Source organism: Puma concolor, chromosome A1 (genome assembly GCF_028749965.1).
Source record: "Puma concolor isolate L17-30 chromosome A1, mPumCon1.1.hap2, whole genome shotgun sequence".
Lineage (NCBI taxonomy): Eukaryota > Metazoa > Chordata > Mammalia > Carnivora > Felidae > Puma > Puma concolor.
The window spans coordinates 104,293,378-104,317,500 of record NC_141667.1 but is presented as its reverse complement, the minus strand read 5'-3'; the positions used below and the strand labels follow the sequence as shown (position 1 = coordinate 104,317,500).

The window sequence follows — 24,123 nt, the reverse complement described above, 5'->3', positions numbered from 1 at the left end:
GAGAGAGAGACTGAGTGCAGGCGGGCAAGGGGCAGAGAGAGGGAGACATAGAATCCGAAGCAGGCTCCAGGCTCTGAGTTGTCAGCGCAGAGCCCGATGTAGGGCTTGAACCCACAAACCACAAGATCATGACCTGAACTGAAGTCGGATGCTTAACTGACTGAGCCACCCAGGCACCCCATAGTCGGGGAAATTCTTATAACCACGTCCTTAACATGTAGTATCTTTACTTAGGGTATAGGGAAAATTGGAAATCAAATGAAGGTTGGATTCGAAGTAATTTATTTCAGAAGTGGATAGTACTCAGGAGATCCTTCTCCTGGATATATGAATTAAGCTATCTTTACATTCGGTAGGCAAGAAGGTAAAAGTACTCCTGATGCTGAAGGTCATGAAGAAGTAGAAGAAGAAGTGGATGACGGGCCATTGCTGGTTCCTCGAGTAAAAGTGGCAGAAGATGGTTCCATTATTTTGGATGAAGAAAGGTAAGTAAAAAAAAAAAAAAAAGAGATTGTGGTTTCAAATATAAGAACAAATGTGCTTTGTCTAATGAGAGAGATTGAATTTCTGCATCATTCATGGTTACCTGACCATATAAACACTAATGTTTATATTTTTTAATGCATGTTATAAATAGAAAGATGAGTTAGATTGATTTGTAATTTTTAGCGATTTTTATGCTGTGTTTTTTATAAGAAGATGGTACTGCTGATCCGTCATCCATTAACCTTTCACAATTGTTTTACTAACTTTACTGGTAATTGGGGTGAGCTCCTGAACTAATTATATGCTGGTCTCTACTGATGATACATTTCAAAAATTGGCTCAGTCTTGAAGTCAAAATTCAGGTTTTCTTATTATTAACTAATACCATATTTTGGTGTGTGGTTATAACTAATGAACATGCAACACATGAATCAGGTTTAATCAGGGTTAATATTCTATATAACTTTTGTTATGACAAGGTTTAAATTCACTTTGTAGTTTCTCAGTTATAATATTAAATTTTTCAAATTTGGCATTGTGGAATTATTTGTTTGTCCAAAGTGTGTTTTTTAAAAAAGAAGATAAATTCACGAGTAACTAAATATAAAAGAGGGATGTAAAGTAGTCTGACAGTTCAGTATAAAAATCTTTTTATAGCATATAAAATTCTATGATAATGAAACATAAATGCAGTACTTTTAATAATTGTGTGTTTTTTGCCATTATTTTGTGATGATCCTTTTACTGGTCATTAAATAGTTAAAGCATTGTAATGCTTTGTTTACAGGAATGTAGAACAAAAACATAAGATGCTTATGTTTCTCATCTTCTCTTGGGTTTAGTATGATAAGGTAATATGTGTTAAATGTAGGGGACATACAGAAGTCAATAAAATATAAGTAATTTTTTGGTGGCCCAAAGATAATGTGTAAATTTTATATTGCTATTAACGATTTCAGAAGAATGTTGGCATTTAATTTTATTACTTGGCAATCACATTTTAAGTGAAAATTAACAGAATCTTGGAAAATATGCATACCTCAAGTATATATTATTATACTTTTGTTCCGATTCTGTCATGGCACATTTCAAAATATAACTATTCAAATATCATGTATTATTTTCTTTCTTGTTCTAAGTGCAAATCTATTTAAAAGTGTGTCTCTTTCAGTTTAACTGTAGAAGTTTTAAGGACAAAAGGCCCCTGTGTTGTTGAGGAAAATGACCCCATATTTGAGCGTGGTTCTACAACTACATATTCCAGCTTTAGGAAAAACTATTATTCTAAACCATGGTCAAATAAAGGTAACTAATTTTCATTTTAAATTTTGTGGATATTTATTTGAAGTAAAGTGAATTATTTTCTGTAAGTAAATAAAATGAAAACCATGTTATTTTCTGTCTAGCTAATTTTATTGGAACTGACCTCTGCATCCGTTCTCCCCCCCCCCCCCCGCCACTTATTATACTTATTATGGAACTCCGTCTCTGGCTTTATCTTCATGATCTTTTTAGGAATTAGCATTATGGTAATTTGGGTAGAGTAGTCCTCTTTGTCAAATCCCTGTATAAAAAATAACATGGAAAACTATTAATATTTCTAATACTCATAATAATGTTCTATCTTAGATACTGTTTTAGATACTGTTGTATAACAGAGTTTCTAAGGGTCAAAATTGTGCTGTTAAAAAGCATATACTACTTTTTTTTAAGTTTATTTGTTAATTTTGAGAGAGTGCAAGCAGGGGAAGGGTAAAGAGAGAGGGGGAGAGCGAGAATACCAAGTAGGCTCTGCATTGTCAGCATGGAGGCTGATACAGGGCTTGAATTCATGAACCGTGAGATCAGGACCTGAGCCAAAATCAATAGTTGGTCACTTAACCGACCGAGCCACCCAGGTGCCTGAAACTTATAATACCTTTTGAATGGTATCGCTTATTCTTACAAAAAATAATGCAGGTTGTTTTTGGGGAAAAAATGAAACAGAACAGAGTAATTCAGGACAACAAGAAAGATTCTATACTTTCCTCCTCTGTATTCCCCAATGCTATTTTATTGAGGTTACTTCTTTTAATAGTTTCTTGTGTGTTTTTTGGTTACTTTCTTTCACATACTATTTAGTGCACCTTAGTTGCTTATGTTAAAGCAGTAATATAGTGGCTGTGACTGATGGTTTTCTTAAGAACACTTTGAGACCAGATAGGCAGAATGTTGTTTTCTTCTTCTTCCTCTTCTCTTTCCCCTTCTTCCTCCTTCCTCTTTGTTCTCGTCTTCCTCTTCTTCCCCTTCTCTTCCCTCTCTTCCTAATTTTAGCTTCTTGGTATGAGTTTATAAATTGCTTATGTTTCTGTATAAAAGTTTAGACATTATTTTAGATGCATGAAGTTCTTAGCAATAAAATTGACTAAAGATTTCCTGGCCTTTAATAAAAGACTATTAGATACTCTCAAATTTATTTTTAACTCAAAATATATACTTCATGTAAGATTTTTTTTTCCTCTGAAATATTGGGATTAATTTTCATTCTTTCTAAATCTTTTATTTTTACAGAAACAGATATGTTTTTTTTAGCCATCAGCATGGTAGGAACTGACTTTTCTATGATTGGACAGCTTTTTCCTCACAGAGCAAGGATAGAAATTAAGGTAAAGTAAACCCAATACATTTGTTGATTGGAAAAGGACCAAAAATTACTAATACTATTTTTTTAACTTTTGTTTAAATCTCAGTTCATCCTTATTCGTTACTAGTTTTGAGTGCGTGTCCTTTTTTACAGCTCAGAAAGTAATGCAGTATTACTGAATTCTAATATGAGTACAATCTTCTTACCTTTAGTGTATTATCTATGTCTTGCTCACTTCTAGAATGGATTTTAGGGAGTACCCATAAAACCACTGAATCTAAGATAAAAGAAGCATTATGTAACGAAGAGGGAAGAATAAATGTATCAGAATACATATTTGGATTAAGGGTAGCTTTTGAACAGAGTGTATTGCTTAATTTCCTAGGAAGGCATGAAGAGAGGCATGCTAAATTAGATAATTCCCATGATCTGATCTAACTGTTGCTTTCTTAGGCTACCTTAACTTTGTGGACAGGGCCACTATTAACAAGAGCAGTGATGTAAATTAGTGCTTTACTATGCCTAACAGAGTGAGTAGTATCCTCTGTTTTATTTTTCCCTTTGTGAGAAACTTAGTTACAAGTTTCCTGGGATGGAGTGCATATGAGTGCACACTATGTAGGCTGTCATGCATTTTCAGTTAAAAAAATTTTTTTTAATATTTATTTCTGAGACAGATACAGAGCATGAGTGGGGGAGGGGCACAGAGAGAGAGGAAGACAGAATCCGAAGCAGGCTCCAGGCTCTGAGCTGTCCGCACAGAGCCCAACACGGGGCTCGAACTCACAAACCATGAGATCATGACCTGAGCTGCAGTCGTTCATTCAACTGACTGAACCACCCAGGCGCCCCTATGCCTTTTCAATATATTGTGAGCTCTTTATTTATTAAAAAATTTTTTTTTAAATTTTTTATTTTATTTTTGAGAGAGAGAGACACACAGTGAGAGCAGGGGAGGGGCAAGAGAGAGAGAGAGACAGAATCTGTAGCAGGCTCCAGGCTCTGAGCTGTCAGCACAGAACATGACATGGGGCTTGAACTCACAGACTGCAAGACCATGACCTGAGCCGAAGTCAGACACCCAACCGACTGAGCCACCCAGGCACTCCTATAGTGAGCTCTTTATTCAGCCATGGGTTTTTTTCTTCATTAATTAAACTATCAGGAAAGACAGATGTTTTGTTCTTGTGCTACACTAGGCATGGATCCATCACCTGGGGACCATTATATGGTGTAGTGGTTATTCTATTTCTGCAAAAGAAGAATTGTTTATATTATCTATGTTCCTTTTCTAATGTTGATCTTTGATATAAGGAGAAGAAAACGTTAAAGTATGTGAAGGCTAGAAATTGTCTAGGGGAGCTCTCTGATCTGAGTAATTAATGATAAATTTGTCACTAAACTATTTCTCCCCAAAATTGTTTAGACTCCTCCCCTAAGTTTAGTGTAGTTCTAACAAATCTTTGGGCAAAATTTAGAAAAGTGAAAATTTAGACTAGTGGATTGTATTGGTTTTCAAATATCAAACCAGACTTGTGTTATTCTTTCTGATGTTGGATTTTATTATATTTTCTTGAGAATTTTTTTTTTTTAAGGTCATAGAGAGTGCATGCATGTGAGCCGGGGAGGGGCAGAGAGAGACGTGATCAGGGGATCTGAGGGAGGCTCTGTGCTGACAGCAGCCAGCCTGATGGAGGATTCAAACTAATGAATTTATGAACGATGAGGTCATGATCTGAGCCAAAGCTAGATGCTCAACTGACTGAGTCACCCAGGTGCCCCTCTTGGGGATTTTTTGCATCTTTGTTCATGAGGGATATTTTGAATATTTATTTATTATTGATTTATTTTTGAGAGAGGAGGGGGCAGTGAGAGAGAGGGAGAGAGAGAATCCCAAGCAGGCTCTGCACTGTTAGCACAGAGCTTAATGCGGGGCTGGAACTCATGACTGAAATGATCTGAGCTGAAATCAAGAGTTGGACACTTAACCGACTCAACCAGCCAGTCGCCCTATGAAGGATATTTTGCACCTTTCTTTTAATGCCTTTATCATATTTTGGTACCAGGATTATGCTGGTTATAGAAAATGAGTTGGACAGTGTTTTTGTTTTTGTTTTTTTTCTTTTATCTGAATGAATTTAAGATTAATACTATTTCTCCTTTAGTGTTCAATAGAATTCAACAGTGAAAATCTTCAGACCTGTAATTTTCTTTGAGAAAGGATTTTAAGTTCAGTTTCTTTAATGCATATAGGTATATTCAGATACTCAGTTTTTTACTTGTCAGTTTTGATGCTAAGTTGTTGAATTTATAGGCATGAAGTTTTCATACTGTTCAGTAATCATTTTAATTTTTATAGGATATTTCTCTTTGATAATTGACGTTTTCCTTCTTTTTTTTTCTTTGTCTTGCTAAGGGTATTTTGACTTCCCCAAATCTTTCTAATGAACCAACCTGTAGTTATAAGTTTTTAATTGTGGATTTTCATTTTTTTAACTCTTCAACATTTCCTTCTATTTATTCTGCCTTTAATTATATTCTTCTTAAGATGAAAATTTTGAACATTGATTTTTAGTACTTTTTTTCTAATTAGACATTTAAAGCTATACATTTTCATCTGAGTCCTGCTTCAACTGCATTTCATAAATTTTGATAGGTTGCTTTCAGTGTTTCTCAGTTAAAATATTTTCTACATGTATTTCTATTATTTTTTTTTTTATTATTTTTTTTTTTCAACGTTTTTTATTTGTTTTTGGGACAGAGAGAGACAGAGCATGAACGGGGGAGGGGCAGAGAGAGAGGGAGACACAGAATCGGAAACAGGCTCCAGGCTCCGGGCCATCAGCCCAGAGCCCGACGCGGGGCTCGAACCCACGGACCGCGAGATCGTGACCTGGCTGAAGTCGGACGCTTAACCGACTGCGCCACCCAGGCGCCCCTGTATTTCTATTATTTAGAAGTGTGTTTAATTTCCAAATATTTGGGACATTGGTAAATATTTTACTGTTTTGTAATTGTTTTATTAATTCCATTGTGAACATCAAATATATAAGCTGTAAGATTTCAGTCTTTCTGGAATTTAATGAGATTTAATTTAAAAACATGTTATATTCATCTTGGTCACTATCCTGGTGCACTTGAAATGAGTGTATACTCTGTTGTTGGATATGTTGTCTAGTTCTAGTAGTTAACGAAGCAAAGAATTGACATCTGCCTTCATGATCATAGATTCACTTCTTTCTGTGTTTATATTCAGTTTTTGACGTATATTGACTTTCTTGTGTCATTCACTTTTGGGCACAGTAATGGATACATTCACTTTTAGTGTGCTGCTAAATTGATCATCAATTGTCTTTCTCTGATTTATATCACTTAGTATAATGCTTTCAGTGTCCATGATGTTGCAAATGGGAAAATTTCTTCTTTATGGCTGGATGATATTCCTGTACACATACACACACATATGTACCACATTTTTTCTTTTTTTTTTGTGCTTTTCTTTTGTAATTTTTATTTTTAATTTATGTACAAGTTAGTATATAGTGCAACATTGATTTCAGGGCTAGATTCCTTATTGCACCTTACCCATTTAGACCATCTCCTCTCCCACAATTCTTCCAGTAACTCTCTGTTCTCCGTATTTAAGAGTCTGTTCTGTTTTGTCCCCCTCCCATTTTTATATTATTTTTGTTTCCCTTCCCTTATGTTCATCTGTTTTGTATCTTAAAGTCCTCATGTGAGTGAAGTCATATGGTATTTGTCTTTCTCTGACTAATTTTGTTTAGCATAATACCCTCCAGTTCCATCCACATAGTTGTAAATGGCAAGATTACATTTGTTTTGATTGCCGAGTAATGCTCCGTTGTGTGTGTGTGTGTGTGTGTGTATATACATACCACATCTTCTTTATCCATTTATCTGTTGTTGGACATTTGGGCTCTTTCCATACTTTGGCTATTGTTGCTAGCGCTGCTATAAACATTGGGGTGAATGTGCCCCTTCGAAATAGCATACCTGTATCCCTTAGGTAAATATCTAGTAGTGCAGTTGCTGGGTTGTAGTATAGTTCTATTTTTAATTTTTTGAGGACCCTCCATACTGTGTTCCAGAGTGGCTGTACCAATTTGCGTTCCTGCCAGCAGTGCAAAAGAGATCCTCTTTGTCTGCATCCTCTCCAACATTTGTTGTTGTCTGAGTGGTTAATGTTAGCTATTTTGACAGGTGTGAGGTGGTATCTCAGTGTGGTTTTGATTTGTATTTCCCTGATGATGAGTGATGTGGAGCATTTTTGCATGTGTCGGTTAGCCATCTGGGTGTCTTCTTTGGAGAAATGTCTGTTCATGTCTTTTGCCCATTTCTTCCCCTGACTATTTGTTTTTTGGGTGTTGAGTTTGATAAGTTCTTTATAGATTTTGGATACTAACCCTTAATCTGCTTTGTCGTTTGCAAATATCTTCTCCCATTCCATCAGTTGCCTTTTAGTTTTGCTGATTGTTTCCTTTGCTGTGCAGAAGGCTTTTATTTTGATGGGGTCCCAATAGTTTATTTTTGCTTTTGTTTCTCTTGCCTCTGGAGATGTGTTGGGTAAGAAGTTGCTATGGCCGAGGTCAAGAGGTTTTTGCCTGCTTTCTCCTTGAGGATTTTGGTGGCTTCCTGTCTTCCATTTAGGCCTTTCATCCATTTTGAGTTTATTTTTGTGTATGGTGTGGGAAAGTGGTCCAGGTTCATTTTTCTGCATATCGCTGTCCAGTTTTCCTAGCACCATTTGCTGAAGAGACTGTCTTTATTCCATTGGATATTCTTTACTGCTTTGTCAAAGATTACTTGGTCATACATTTGTGGGTTTATTTCTGGATTCTCTATTCTGTTCCATTACTCTGTTTTTGTGCCAGTGCCACATTTTCTTTATTCATTTCTCACTTGTCTTGGCTGCAGTGAACAATGCTGCAGTGAACTTGGGGATACATACATCTTTTCAAGATAGTGATTTTGTTTCCTTCAGGTAAATATGCAGAAGTAGAATTGCTAGATCATGTGATAATTTTATTTTTTAATATTTTTGAGCAACATCCATACTGTATTCCATAGTAGTTGCAGTAATTTATCCAGTCTGACACTCTTTTAATTTAATTTTATTATAGGTTATATTTCTGAGAGAGACCAATTCATGGTCATTGAATTCTTACGTTGACCCTGATTTAAAAAAAAAAAAAAACGATAAAATGTCTGTTGTACATTTCAATGTAATAATTTAGTTCATTTACCTTTTTTTTAATTTTTAAAAAAAATTTTTTTTCCAACGTTTTTATTTATTTTTGGGACAGAGAGAGACAGAGCATGAACGGGGGAGGGGCAGAGAGAGAGGGAGACACAGAATCGGAAACAGGCTCCAGGCTCCGAGCCATCAGCCCAGAGCCTGACGCGGGGCTCAAACTCCCGGACTACGAGATCGTGACCTGGCTGAAGTCGGACGCTTAACCGACTGCGCCACCCAGGCGCCCCTAGTTTATTTACCTTTAATGTAATAACTGATATGACTGGGTTCAAGTCTATCACCTCACTATTTTCCGCTTACCCATCTGTTTTTTATTCCTCGTTTCCTGCCTTCTTTTGGGTTATTCAGATAAATCTTAGTATTCTTTCTTATTTTCCTTATTGTACCGTTTTACTCTTTACACTTCATACTCCATATGTAATAATCTCTTACAAGCATATTCCATCTACCCTTCATCCTTTGTGCAATTATATATTTCACTTTTACATACTATAATCCAATTTTACATCGAACTTACTTTAGCTTATAGTCTTTTGTCTTTATTTATTTTATTTTTAAAGTTTATTATTTTTGAGACGGGTGGGAGGGGAGTGAGGGAGGGAGACACAGAATCCAAAACAGGGTCAAGGCTCTAAGCTGTCAGCCCCCATTGTCTTGTCTTTAAAGGAAATTGAGTAGAAAAGTAGAAAAAAGAAACTAGCCTTAATATTTAGCCACCATTTTCGATGCTTTTCATTTCTTTGTGTAGGTTTGGATACGATTTTACTTTTGAAAAATTCTCTCAGCTTTGGTTTATCTGAAAGTCTATTTCAGCTTACTTTTCGGTTTTTTTTGTTGGATATCCAAGTGGTTTGATAGGTTTTCCTTTCAGTGTTTTAAAATTGTCATTCTCTTGTCCATTGGCCTTCAGTGTTTTTGATGATAAGTCAGTCATATTTTTTGTTTTTATTCCCCTGTATGTGATAAATTGTTTTTCTCTATTTTTGAGAGGTTTTAACTCTGGTGTTCAGCAGTAGGGTTATGATTTTCGTATGGATAGTTTCTTTTCAATATTTTTTCTACTTTGCCCTTTTCCTCTGGGACTCCACTTATGTCTATTAGCCTGCATAACATTATACTTCAGGTTAAAGCTCTGTTCTTTTTTTTTCCTGATCTTTTTTCTCTATATCACTTGGTTAGTTTCCATTACTGTGTTCACATGTTCACCCTGTCTTCTGCTGTCTTCGGTCTGCAGATACGCCCATTCAGTGAATGTTTCATTTCTCATGTTACATATTTTTCATTTCTTTAATTTCCACGTGGTTATTTTTCTTAGTTTCCTTTCTTCTGAGATTTCCCTGTTGCTTCCGTATTTTTCTTTAAATCATTGAACATATTTATAACATGTTTTAACTTTCTTGTTTGTTAATTTCAGCATTTAGATCATGTTGAGATCTGTTTCTGTTGACTATTTTCTTTGTGCATCACATTTTCTTGTCTTCTCATGACTTATGGAGTTTTTTTTGTTTTTTTTTTTTAAGTTTATTTGGAGAGACAGAGCACATGTGTGTTAGCGGGAGGGGCAGAGAGAATGGGAGAGAGAGAATATACAGAGCCTGACATGGGGCTCGAACTCCTGAACCATGAGATCATGACCTGGGCCAGAACCAAGAACCAGATGCTTAAGTAGCTGAGCCTCCCAGGCGTCCCTTGTGGAGGTTTTTTAAAAGATTTTTTTTTTTAATGTTTATTTTTGAGAGAGAGCATGTGCGTGAGCGAGAGTAGGGGAGGGACAGAGAAAGAGGGAGATTCGGAATTCAAAGCAGGCTCCAGGCTCCAAGCTGTCAGCATAGAGCCTGATGTGGGGCTCGAACTCACAAACCACGAGATCATGACCCAAGCTGAGGTCGGATGCTTAACTGAACTACCTAGGCGCCCCATGGATTTTTTTTTTAATTTTTTTTTTTTTTTTAACGTTTATTTACTTTTGAGACAGAGAGAGAGAGACAGAACATGAGCGGGGGAGGGGCAGAGAGAGGGAGACACAGAATCAGAAGCAGGCTCCAGGCTCTGGGCCATCAGCCCAGAGCCTGACGCGGGGCTCGAACTCACGGACCGCGAGATCGTGACCTGAGCTGAAGTCGGACGCTTAACCGACTGAGCCACCCAGGCGCCCCTCCATGGATTTTTTTTTAAACTGACTACTGGACATTGTGGATGATATGTTTGATAGTGTCTAGGTTATGTTTGTTGGTTTCTTTCCTTTAAAGAGTATTAAGTTCTAAAAGGCAGTTAATATTCTCTCAACTCTCCTTGTTATTGTCAAGGCTTGATTTTAGGCTTTATTAAGGCAAATCTAGGCTAATCCTTTTTCTAGGTTTTTTATCTGAACCATAGAAAATCCTTTGAATTAATTTTCTAAGTTTTCTGAGGACCATCATATTAGTACTATTCGAGATGCACAGAAGAGATGGTATAATTCATTACATATCGTGAATGCTTTAGGGCATTAGAATTTAATTCTCACGCTAGAGCCCTGAGTGAGAAAGCCTGCTTTAAGACTGTGGTCCTTATCTTGAAGTGGTGGCTTTTCTGGTGTCTAAAGTAAATGTTTGGGTATTAACTAAGTCTTTCCTTTTGTGAGGGCTAGAATTCTGTCAGCTTGCTCTGTTATGTAACTTCTAGTATCTTTCTTTTCTCATTCCTGGAGTAGTTGTTTTCTACTAGGCCTTAGGCTGTTGGTATGTGGAACCCAGATATAGACCAAGTACCCATGGAATACTTCGACTAGGCTTGTGAGACTCCTTTTTATATAGCTGTCTTCTCTCTGCAACCCCTAAATATTCTCTAGCTCTTGAGAGCTCTGCTCTCTTTGGCCTTTATCTCCTCTTCATTGTTTAGGGAATTTAGCCCAGAGAGCCATGGTGAACATGGGTACATCTTAGATGTTTCCATTCTCTCCAGAAATGTGAAGTTGTAGTTTTACTCTTGCTGTTGTCCATTGTTTGCAAACAGTTGATTCATTTATTTGGTTCAGTAGTAAAGTTATTTTTGGTGTGGTTGGATGTGTTGAGTAAGCCTGTAACCAGTTACTTCATCAGAGTCAGTGGTGGAAATTATGGGATTTATTTTACAGTCATGGAATTTAGTTTTCAGTAGTTCCTGCCTATAAATTCAAGGAATAATATCAATACATTCTTTACAAATGTTTTAAATTGTTCTCAATTATGTTCCTCATTAGGTAAAATATGGTATAGTATTGTTTTAGAAATGAATAATGCCTAAAGCTTATTGGCATTTCTCTTAGGATGTTCATTTTAGTGGTTATATAGCCTCTCATTTTTGATTTTTGTATTTTCAATAAAAGCTTTTAGACTGATCTATAAAAGGGAGAGATTGGTGATTATGCCCTCTCCCAGGATGTAATTGCATGATTAGATAATCTTACAAACAAGCTTATACCTTCACACTTCCTAATGACCTTAGTTAGGATGGATTGAACCTTAAACTTGAACCATCTCCATCTTAATGGAGGTAATCTGGAGTGCTACAGGGAATGATGATCTCTGGTGCTCAGAAAAGCATGAAGAAATGTGCCTTAATATAAAGAAGTCTCTCTCTTTTTTTTTAAACATTTGTTTAATTTTGAGAGAGCATGCACACACATGTAAGCGAGGGAGGGGCAGAGAGAGAAAAGGACAGAGGACCAAATGGGTCCTGTGCTGATGGCAGAGAGCCCAATGGAGTCCCTAACCCTGAGATCATGACCTGAGCTAATGTTGGATGCTCAACCGACTAAGCCACCCAGGTGCCCCAATATAAAGAAGATTCTAAAGGTAAACTTGGCCTGACTCAAAAATTTGTTTTCTCACAGTCTCTCTTCTGTGCCATAAAAAACATGAGAATAGTAATATAAGATGTTTAACTTGATATGAATATATTAGTTTTTAAAGAGTTAATATTAGTTAGCTTAATTGACTACAGTTTGATATGTTACCAGGCTAGTTAACTTAAATTTTTTCTATCCTCTGTAACTCTAGCTTCCATTGCTGATTTATGCTGTTGATTATAAGGAGGTTCAGGGAGCTCAGTGTAGATCATCATCTCTTTTTAAAAAGCTGAAGGTTTAAGTAGCTTGCCTGTTGGCAAAGATGTTATGTACGAGAGAATCATTTGTTATAAGAATTGTATTTATTTTTGTTTTAGAGAGAGAGAGAGTGTACAAGCAGGGGGGAGGGGCAGAGGAAGAGAGAGAGAGAGAGAGAGAGAGAGAGACAGACAGACAGACAGAATCCCAAGCAGACTCCATGCTTAGTGTAAAGTCTGACTCAGGACTTGAGCCCATGACCCTGGGATCATGACCAGAGCCGAAATCAAGAGGCAGACACTCAACCAACTGAGCCACCCAGGCACCCCAGAAGTTTTATTGTAATGCTTATTTTTTAACTGTAATCTTCACTTTTTTAATAGGATAAAATTACTATAGGTTTTTGTTTTCTTTTGTTAACAGAATAAATTTAAACGTGAAGAGAAAACAAATGGATGGAGAATAGACAAAGCCTTCCGTAAGTATTAAGACCTCTTTTATGACATATCACTTGGAGATCTTTAAAAAGGACCAGTTTGGTTCCGGTGTGTTTTAGATTTGTGTTTTCTCTTTATTATCATAAGACGAATGAGACTGGACATTTTTCTCTTGAGCAGTGCAGGTCTGGCAGCTGATAACACATCTATAGACAAGGGATTAGTAAAACATTAAGCAAGTAAGCAGAGTTCTGAGTTCCAGAAGTTATAGAGGGACTGAAGACACCTTTTCTAAGTGTTTTTTTTTGTTCTGAGTCAACTCTATTCAAGAAGGAATTGTTTCTGGAAGAACTAACAGTATAGATGATTCCTTCCAGTGGCCAGTCATTCATTCAGTTAATAATAGTAAACTTCTGAGAGCTGTTTAATGTTCTAGGCATTGAGGATATAATGGTGAGCAGAGCAAATGAGAAGTCTGCTTTTAGAGCCTTAAGTCTAATTAGATGTGGAAAAGGATAAAGTCAGTAGTCATGGTTAATTGCAGATAGTGATTAGTTTCTAAGAAGAAAAAAGGGAGTGAAGAGTGGATATGTAGAATTGGTAGTCAGGGAAGTTTTGTCTGAAAAGGTGGCGTTTGAATTTATACCTGAAGGGATGATACCTATTTTTCAGCTTTTAAGTAATTGCTTTACTGCAGTTAACATTTTTTCTTTTTGAGTCCAGAGAAGAATATCAAGGGATCTGTACAAAAAAAGCAAAATTAAATGTATTGTTTAAAATAGTACCTGTAGAGGCACCTAGCTAGCTCAAACAGAAGAGCATGCAATTTTTGATATTGGGATCAAGCCCCACGTTGAGTGTAGAGATTACTAAAAAAAAAAAAATAAACTTAACAAACAAGAGTTTAAAAAAAATAAAAATAAACTTATATTCCTTGTCTGGAAGATAATTATCAATGTTTCATGATAAATGTATTCACTGTCCTTTTGCTGTAGTGCTAATCTTTGGAAAAAACCTGAAAAGAGGATTGATGTCATATAGCACGTGTGTTTACCTTACGAGGAGACCCTGAGATGAGTGGAGTCTACTCACAACGTTGTATTGGGTCTTTAGGGATAGCACTTCCAAGAATAGCTCCTGGAAGATCTGGAGTATTTTAGTCTTAAACTTCTATTTTGGAGAGGTGGTCATGAAACTGTTCATTATGTTCAGTGCATTATAATCAGAAGAGAATTCATAAATCCATAAAGTCTTCATGGGGTATGGAACCATTGTTAAGACCATTTTAATAGATTATTTTATTTTACTGAAAAAATTTTTAATGTTTATTCTTGAGAGAGGGAGAGAGGTGCAGAGTGCAAGTCGGGAGGAGCAGACAGAGAGAGGGAGACACAGAATCCTAAGCAGGCTCCACACTGTCAGGACCGAGCCTGACACGGGGCTCGAACCCACAAACTGAGAGATCCTGATCTGAGCCGAAGTCAGATGCTTAACCGACTCACCATCTAGGCGCCCCTGTAATACACAATTTTATTATTGGCTGATTTGGGTGCTTTGTAGTGGAAAATTAGAAAAAATTAAACTGCAATTTTTTTTTTAGAACTTATATTTTCAATTTCTCTGAGAATTTTTTTTAAGTTCATTCTTTTATTTTGAAAGAGAGCGTGTTCAGGGGAGAGGTGAAGAGAGGTGGCAGGGGAGGATGGTGGAGTAGAGAATCCCAGCAGGCTCTGCACTGTTAGTGTGGAGCCCATTGTGGGGCTCGAACTTACAAACCTTGAGGTCATGACCTGAGCTGAAATCAAGAGTTGGGCACTTAACCAACTGAGCCACTTAGGCGCCCCATTTTAGTTTTTTTAAATTAAATGAAATTTATTATTATTATTATTTTAATGTTTATTTTTGATAGAGACAGAGCACAAGTGGGGGAGGGGCAGAGAAAGGGAAACACAGAATCCAAAGCAGGCTCCAGGCTCCGAGCTGTCGGCATAGAGCCCGATGTGGGGTTCAAACCCACAAACTGCGAGATCATGACCTGAGCCAAAGTTGGACGCTTAACCGACTGAGCCACCCAGGTGCCCCCATGGCTCTTTCTAATGTAATGACATTGATGAGTATTTAGTGAGAATGGTCCTGATCAATATTCACTTGCTTCCCTTTTTGCTGATACTTGGAAGATTAAATAGTGAAAGGGTTGTGATGAAGAGAGGACATGAGGTAGAGAGGCTTGGAGGAGTTAGTCATCTGGTCTTTTCTCAAAGTTGATTTGTAATGTACATACAGTGCAATTTATAGTTTGAGTTTTGACATAGGGTATACTTGAGCAACCACCACCCAAAACAAGGTATGGAATATTTTCATCGAACAGAAAGGCCCCTCTGTACCTTTGTAGTCAGTCTCCACAGCTATCCTGATGCAGGGCAACTGCTATTTTCATTTGAATCACCATAGATTAGTTTTGCTTGTTCTAGAACTTCTTATTCATGGAATCATACAGCATGTGCTCTCTTATGTCTGGCTTCTTTCAGTCAACATTTTGAGATTTACCTATAATATTGCTTGTATCAGTACATAGTTGTTTTTTTGTTTTTTAATCTGATGTAACTTGTTCCTATTTATTGCTCAGTTTTCTTTTGTGAGTCTCTACTACAGTGACTAGAGTTGGTTATCCATTCTCCTAATAAGCCCATTTGCTTTTGATGTATGGTACTTAACTTGAAAATTCTTTTTCTTTTTTTAAAATATAAACTTGTGGGTTCTTTTTCTCTTTTTTTTAAACAGAGGAAAAGCGCCCTTTTGACTTCGATTTTTTTGCTCATTTGCTTCAGAAAGTTCTTGCTGAAGAAGAGAAAAGAAAACAAAAATCTGTTAAAAATCAGAGTTCAAAGGAGAAGAAATCTTCTAAACCACGGAAAAACGTAAAAGGTATTTAAAAGAAAGCGTGTTCTATTATTTAATAGTGATACACTTGGAATATTGTCCCTCGCGTCTTTGAGCATTCCTCTGTAGTTCAGGTAGTTGAGATCATCAGGGCATCCGTTTGGGGAGACTTGATTTTTCTTCAGTCTTCCAGTTATCTGGCCTAAAATAGCACTTCCTTTTAAATTTAATAATTTGCATGGCTGGGCTATTTGACATCTTTCTTGCTTCTAGAGTGTTGTTGTAGCTAATAAAAGAGCACTGGAATTTGGGGGTGTCATGTTTGGTTACTTATTATCATTTTCCTTTGTAAAACAAACCTGACACAAAGTTCTAATGTTTAAAAAATGGAACTCTGATACTTTTGCTTGTGACTGAATTGCATTGTTTGAGCACAGTTTATTTCTCAGGGTTAGTGTTGATTGGTGCTAGGTAGAAACTTGTGTATATGTAGGCATTTCTATTTTTAGGCAAATATTTTCTTGATTATTTGAATTCTGATCTAGGAGGATAATGTTTAGTTACATCAAGTACTTTAAAGAATCATGGAACTATGGGGAAGTTTATATGTTACGTTGTTCACATCCCAGACCCTATCCACATGTTTTAGTCACTTGGAAACAGCCCTGGAGATCTTTCTTGTTAACTCTCCCTATGGTCTCACAGTTTAAGTATTGACAGATGTAGGACTCAAACCTAGGGCTGTGAGAGCCTGCTTTGGGGGTCTGCAAGACTAACGTGAGGTTGGATTATTTGCTAAGAGACTCAAAAGATGCAGTGTGTGGTTTTACACCAGCTGAGATTTCTTACAGTGAAAGGCTATGGAACAGAATTAGCAAAGGGAGAAGATACATGGCTCAAAGTCTAGGAAAATCCAGGTACAAGCTTACAAGAGTCCTCTCTCCTAGAGTCCCACAGGAAGTGCTTCATTTCTGTAGCAACAAGTTATGATGAGATAGATAAAAAGTTGTCTGCCAGCTTTCTTGTTAGAAACTGAGGGTCCAAGGTTTTTATTGGAGGCTAGCAATGTAGACAGCCTCTGCCTGGCACATATCAGAATTTGGAACTCCCAAAATGAAAGCAGTTGTTCAGCATAAACCATAGTGTTGGTACAGACGTTTTAGGCACACCAGGCCACTTTTGTCAGGCTGGTGTGAATTCTCCCCAAACCTATGTTTCCAGACACAGCCTAAGGGTCAACATTTTAAACAGGCCTTTCGAGGGATGGCTGCTGCAGCCTGCCTGCTGCATTAATTGTCTTCTGCACAGAGCAGTCCAGCATTTCTTTTCTTGGAACATGATGTCTCTATCTTTTTAAAAATAGTGTTGGTAACTATAAAATTATTACATTTTTTAGTGTGTGTGTGTTTTTTTTTTTTTTTTTTTACCTTTTATGGCCCTGGGAAATTAAAATAGATATATTAACATGATTATTATGTTATAGGTCATATCATAAATAACATGTTGTGTTTTATTTAATATGAGAACTTTTTATAGTTTTTTTATAACAAGTCTCAGAATTAAAAAATTGCTGATTATTATTCTGATAGGAAATCCAGTGTTCTCAGTTGTAAATTCTTGTTTTGACTTTTTTTTTTAACAAATTAAATGATGTTAATTTTATTATTTTTTTAAGATTAGGGTTTTTTTTTGTTTTTAAGACTAGATATTTTTAGAGATGTCTTGATCAACAGTTGTTGTGACGTTTGCTTTTGGTTGATGTCTCCATGGTGATTTCTCATTTCTTTTCTTAAATTTTACATATTTTTATCTTTTGATGCAGTTGACTATTAATATGTCTTCATTAAAAGGGTATTTTAAAAATTGTTTAAAATTGTTTAAAATATTGTCTAAAAATATTTTTTGTTTGTTTTTTTTTTTTTTGAGAGAGAGAGAGAGAATCTTAAGCAGGGTCCCTGTTCAGCGGTGAGGCCGAAGCAGGGCTTGATCCCACAACCCGGGATCATGACCTGAGCTGAAATCAAGAGTTGTATACTTACCCACCCAAGCTACCCAGATGCCCCTAAAAATATTTGTTAGAAAGGGTTGTTCATTGAAAAACAAATAATACAGAAAATGGCGAATTCTCTTTCCTACCCTGCCTTCAAATCAAATTGTCCAGATTTTCTAGGGATAACTGTTAGTAAACACTTCTATTGAAGTATATGTGTGTCTTAGAGGATATGTAATTGTTTTTGCTTAATAAAAATGAGATCATAATCTATATGTTCTCTGCAACTTGAGTTTTTTGTGCAAAAATACCTTTTGAAATCTTTTACATTACTACTTAACAAGCCTACCTCATTATTATTTGTTATGTGGATTTTTATACCATAAACGTGTTACAGCTTCTTTAGTCCCAATTGGGTATTTTAGGTTGTCTTCAAAGTTTTGCCCAGATATTCCTGAGTATTTATCTTCTTCATCTTTAAGATTTTTCTGTAGGTTGTTTATATGTTTATAACAGTATCTTTTATTTTCAAAGCAAAAAAAATTGCCAGTGAAGGAGGAAATGATGATCCAGATGAGTCTCTGAGCAGCAAAATTTCAGATACAGAACAGTCTCAAAAGGATGCTCAAACGGGTGAAGAAGAACAACAGTCTCAGACTTTATCACAACAGGAATCAGAACAGATTGCATTAGAAACAGACCTAAATCAAAAGAAAAGAAGAAGAAAGAATCAGGATGAAACTGGTAAACAGGAAGTAAAGAATCTTTCAGGAAATGCCACTGTTCAGTTAGATCATTCTAAAGGAGAAAAATACATAAGTAAGTTTCTTACATGTATTGATAGTCCCTATATAACTTGAGAAGACATGTACTGTCAGGATGTATGTAATTTAAATACTTCTGAGTAGCAGCGATTAATAACGCTTAAATTCTACAAACTGCCCAGGCAATTTGGGCTGATCTATAAAACACAGTTAAAATTTATACAGTTGTGAGTTGACTAAATTTTCATAAATGTTCTAAAATTAAGATCTCTGCCTTGGATATTGGAAATTGTGGAATGGATTAATGATTTGTAGGAATAGACTGTTTTATGTAAATTCCTGTGTGCTTTAAAAAGTGGATGTTTTCGTTTTTTAGAATAACATGCATTTTGTATTCATAGATAACAGTCAGTCTTTAAGGCCTGAGATGAATGAAGATGAAGGCAATAAGGAACAGAAGCTTTCTTGCATAGAAAATATAGATGACATTGTGGATTTATCCTCCAGTGAAAAAATTGAGAAAAGAACTGATCCTATCCTTTTATCGAGGTATTCTCTATACCTTTACTGACTTTGTCTACATCTTCTGTTAGTTACTGAATGGGGAGTGTGACATCTCTAGCTATAATTATGAATTTGCCTATTGTTCTTCTGAGTTCTATTTGTTTTCATGACTTTTGAAGCTCTCTTATTAGGTGCGTGCATATCTAGGATTGTTGTATCTTCTTGGTGAAATTACCCTTTAACATTTGTGGATATCATTCTGATACTGCTCTTTGTTCTGAAGCTTAACTTTGCTACAGCTGTCTTTCGGTTAGTGTTTGCATGGGCTTATTTTTTATAAAGATTTTCTCTTTATTTTTGGTTTTTAGCAGTTTGAATATGTATATCCTGCTGAGTTTGTGTTTTTAAAATGTGGTAAAAAGCATGTGAGATGTGCTGTCCTAACAAGTTGATAATTTCTTTTTAGTGTCATTCATTTTTGAGAGAGAAAGACCGAGTGTGAGTGGGGGAGGGGCAGAGAGGGAGACAGGGAATCCGAAGCAGGCATTAATCAGGCTCTGAGCTGTCAGCACAGAACCTGACACGGGGCTGGAACCCACAAACTGTGAGATCATGACCTGAGCCAAAGTCAGACGCTTAAGTGACTGAGCCACCCAGGTGCCCTGGTCCTAACAAGTTTTTAAATTGCATAGTAGAGTATTATAAACTATTAGCAAGGTGTTGTACATAAGATTTCTAGACCTTTTCATCTTGTATGACAGATACATTCTATAAATTGAGTAACAGCTCTGCTTCCATTTTAACCCCAGTCCCTGGCTGCCATCCTTCTACTTTCTGTTTCTGTGAGTTTGGTTTGTTTAGATACATCATATAAGTGGAATCATACAGTATTTGTCTTTCTGTGACTGGCATATTTCACCTGCATAATGTTTCGAAGTTTCACCTGTGTTGCAGCATGTGACACTATTTCCTTCTTTCTTTGTGGCCAAATAATATTCCGTTGTATGTATATATCACATTTTCCTGTTTCACTTCTCTCTCCATGACCATTTAGATTGTCTCCATCTATTGGCTATTTTATTATTTTCTTAATAAGTTATATTGCTTTTGTTTATGTTTTTTTGAGAGAGAGAAAGCATGCACATGTACAGGGGAGGGCCAGAGGGAGGAGAGAATCTTAAGCAGGCTCCACCCTCAGTGTGTAGCCTAATAACACAGGGCTCAGTCTCATGACCATGAGATCATGACCTGAGTGGAAATCAGGAGTTGGACACTTAACCCACTGAGCCACCCAAGAGCCCCTCTGTGCTATTTGATTTAATTTGATTTTTTATTAAAAAAATTTTTTTTTAATGTTTATTCTTTTTGAGAGAGACAGAGCATGAGTGGGGAGGGGGCAGAGAGAGGGAGACACAGAATCCGAAACAGGCTCCAGGCTCTGAGCTGTCAGCATAGAGCTCGACATGGGGCTCGAACTCACAAACTGCGAGATGCTGACCTGAGCTGAAGTCAGACATTCAACCAACTGAACCACCCAGGCGTGCCCCTCTTTGCTATTTTAAATAGTGCTATGATAAATTTGGGAATGCAGATATCTCTTTGAACTCCTGTTTTAATTTCTTCTAGATGTATACCCAGAAGAGGGATTGCTGAATCATAGGATAGTTCTATTTAAAAATTTTTTTTAAGATTTTACTTTCTTTAAAATACTGTCTACCCCCAGCGTGGGGCTCAAACTCACAACCAGGAGATCAAGAATCGCATGCTCTACTGACTGAGCTAGCCAGGTGGCCCTGTGTTTTTAATTTTTTTGAGGAGCGTTAACACTGTTGTTCATAGTGGCTGTGCTATTTTACATTCCCGAGCCAGCAGTACACAAACATACCAGTTTTCTGTAAACTGGTTTTCATTACCAACACTTGTTATTTTGTGTTTTCTTTATTTGTGTTTGATAATGGTTATTCAGACATTTGAGGTGATACCTCATTGTGGGTTTGATTTGCATTTCCATGATTAGTGATGTTGAAGATATTTACATATACCTGTTGGCCTTTTGTATGGCTTTGAAAAAATTCTATTCAGTCCTTTTTCATATTTTTTAATTAGGTTATTTTCTTTGAATTATAGGGATTTAATGTTTTTTTTAACGTTTATTTTGAGAGAGAGAGTGTGTGTTCTTGTGCGCGCATAAGCTGGAGAGGAGCAGAGAGAGAAAGAGGGAGAATCCCAAGCAGTCTCCACGCTGTCATTGTGGAGCCTGACGTGGGGCTGTATCTCATGATGGTGAGATCATGACCCAAGTGGAAATCAAGAGTCAAATGCTCAACTGACTGAGCCACCCACTCACTCCTAGGCATTCCTTTTATATTTTGGGTATTAAATTAACAGATAAATGGTTTGCAAATATTTTCTCCCATTCCACAGGTTGTCTTTTGACTTAGTTGATGATTTCCTTTGTTGTGCTGAAGGTTTTTAGTTTCATGTTGTTCCACTTGTCTGTCTGTGGTAGTTCATACAATTCGGAAGGTTAATACTTTCTTTGAAGCTGAGTCATGGCTCTTGGGTCCTTAATTTTCTAGGTGACAGACATCTAAATTATGGTTTCTGAGACACAACTTAATTTCATAAACTACACACAAAAAATACTGATGCCTTTTAGAGGACAAACAACCCTGTAATGACTGTTAAGATCCTAACTGGTTTTGTAAAAACAGTGAGCTGATTCTAAAATTATTATATACACAAGATTGAACGGTCATGAGTGGTAAAGACAATTTGAAAAACAACAGTTCTGGAGAGGAAATATATTAATTCTTTAAAGCTAGAATAATTATCCTGATGATGAGTGATGTTGAGCATCTTTTCATGTGTCTTTTGGCCACCTGGATGTCTTCTTTGGAAAAGTATCTATTCATGTCTTCCATACATTTCTTCACTGGGTTGTTTTTCGGATAAGTTTGTTAAGTTCTTTATACATTTTGGATACTAACCCTTTATCTGATAGGTCATTTGTACATATCTTCTCCCATTCTGTTGGTTGCTTTTTGGTTTTGTTGATTGTTTCCTTTGCAGTGCAGAAACTTTTCATCTTGATGAGGTCCCAATAGTTCATTTTTGCTTTATTTCCCTTGCCTTTGGAGACATGTCGAGCAAGAAATGGCTGCATCTGAGGTCAAAGATTTTGTTGCCCGTTTTCTCCTGTAGGGTTTTGATGGTTTCCTGTCTCACATTTAGGTCTTTTATCCATTTTGAGTTTATTTTTTGTATGGTTTAAGAAAGTGGTCTAGTTTCATTCTTCTGCATGTTTCTGTCCAGTTCTCCCAGCACCATTTGCTAAAGAGGGTGTCTTTTTACATTTGGATACTTTTTCCTGATTGATGAAAAGACTGTCGCCATCACTCATCATTAGGGAAATATAAATCAAAACCACATTGAGATACCACCTCACACCAGTCAGAGTGGCTAAAATTAACAACTCAGGAAACACTAGATGTTGGCGAGGATGTGGAGAAACGGGAACCCTCTCGCACTGTTGGTGAGAATGCAAACTGATGCAGCCTTTCTGGAAAACAGTGTGGAGGTTGCTCAAAAAATTAAAAATAGAACTACCCTACAACCCAGCAATAGTACTACTACGAATTTATCCAAAGGATATAGGAGTGCTGATCCATAGGGACACCTGTATACCCTAATGTTTATTGGAGCACGCTCAACAATAGCCAAATTATGCAAAGAGGCCAAATGTCCATCACCTAATGAATGGATAAAGAAGATGTAGTTTATATATACAATGGAATACTACTTGGCAATGAAAAAGAATGAAATCCTGCCATTTGCAGCATTATGGCTGGAACTGGAGGGTATTATGCTAAGTGAAATAAGTCAGTCAGAGAAAAGACAGATACCATGTTTTCCCTCACGTGTGGAACTTGAGAAACTTAACAGAAGACCATGGGGGAAGGGAAGGGGAAAAAATAGTTACAAACAGAGGGGGAGGGAGGCAAACCATTAGAGACTCTTAAATACACAGAACAAACTGAGGGTGGGTGGGGGAGAGGTGAGGGAGAGAGGCAAATGGGTGATGGGCATTGAGGAGGGCACTTGTTGGGATGAGCACTGGGTGTTGTATGTAATTGATGAATCACGGGAATCTATCTCCAAAACCAAGAGCACATTGTATACACTGTATGTTAGCCAACTTGACAATAAATTATATTAAAAAAATAATAAAGCTAGAATAATTAAAACAGTGTGTTACTGGCACAGGAACAAATGTACTCAGCAGAACTGAATGTAGTAGAGCTTGGGAAAAAAGATTTAGTAATCTGGTACATGGAAGAGGTAACATTAGAAATAAGTGGGTGGAAAAAAGAAATTAGTGGGTGAAGAGTGAATGAATTATATTCATTAGATGATGCTTGGGTGTAAAAAAGATAATATCCTTATTTCACCTTTGCTAACTTTCTGATAGATTAAAGGCTACATATATAAAACAAATCTTTAAAACTTTTAGAAGAAGGTGTAGGAAAATATCTTTGTGATATCAAGGATTTCTTAAGATATAAAAAGCAAAACTTTAAAAGATAAAATTGATAAATTTGACTGCAGTAAACTTAACTTTTTTTGACAAAGGTTTCATAAAGAAAGTGAAAGGCAAGCTGCTGTTGGGGAGGTTTTATGTATGTCTAACCAGAAAGGAATATATAAAGAGGTTTTGCTGATCAGTCGGGAAAAGACAAACACCCAGTAGAAAAAATGAGGGAAAAAATATCTGGCTAAATGCTTTATGTGTTGAAACTGGTTAGTACATGGCTATCATTTATGTTGTTGTTAGTTGAAATATTTCATAATACGGTAGTCCTCTCTTTGCATAATGCAGTGTTAACTGCAACTTATGCGTATTGGAGCTATGTCCTCGGATTACAAAACTTTTGGTTAGCAGGATACCATGCGAAGCAGAGCCTAAGTGTATAAAATTTTAATGAGAGAAAATTCCTCAATTTTACTATGACTTTACATATAGATTTGATTTGTCAACCCCATGTATGTAATTAAAACTTTTTAATTTTGTGACTTCTCAGGTGGTTTCCCAGGCCTG

The 24,123-nt window shown here is 36.5% G+C and overlaps 1 protein-coding gene across 6 annotated transcripts in view; it reads left to right on the top strand.

The window, feature by feature from the left end:
- Positions 1 to 24,123, top strand: part of BDP1 (BDP1 general transcription factor IIIB subunit) — a 95,153-nt gene that overhangs the window by 7,087 nt on the left and 63,943 nt on the right. For 5 of the 6 annotated variants that reach the window (XM_086699352.1, XM_086699345.1, XM_086699328.1 and 2 more), the window contains exons 5-11: positions 354 to 485; positions 1,658 to 1,791; positions 3,037 to 3,131; positions 12,874 to 12,928; positions 15,669 to 15,812; positions 18,292 to 18,576; positions 18,923 to 19,070. In XM_086699352.1, coding sequence (XP_086555478.1) covers positions 354 to 485; positions 1,658 to 1,791; positions 3,037 to 3,131; positions 12,874 to 12,928; positions 15,669 to 15,812; positions 18,292 to 18,576; positions 18,923 to 19,070 — 993 coding nt within the window. The remainder of the gene's footprint in view (positions 1 to 353; positions 486 to 1,657; positions 1,792 to 3,036; positions 3,132 to 12,873; positions 12,929 to 15,668; positions 15,813 to 18,291; positions 18,577 to 18,922; positions 19,071 to 24,123) is intronic. The other variant, XM_086699335.1, reaches the window with a different exon arrangement.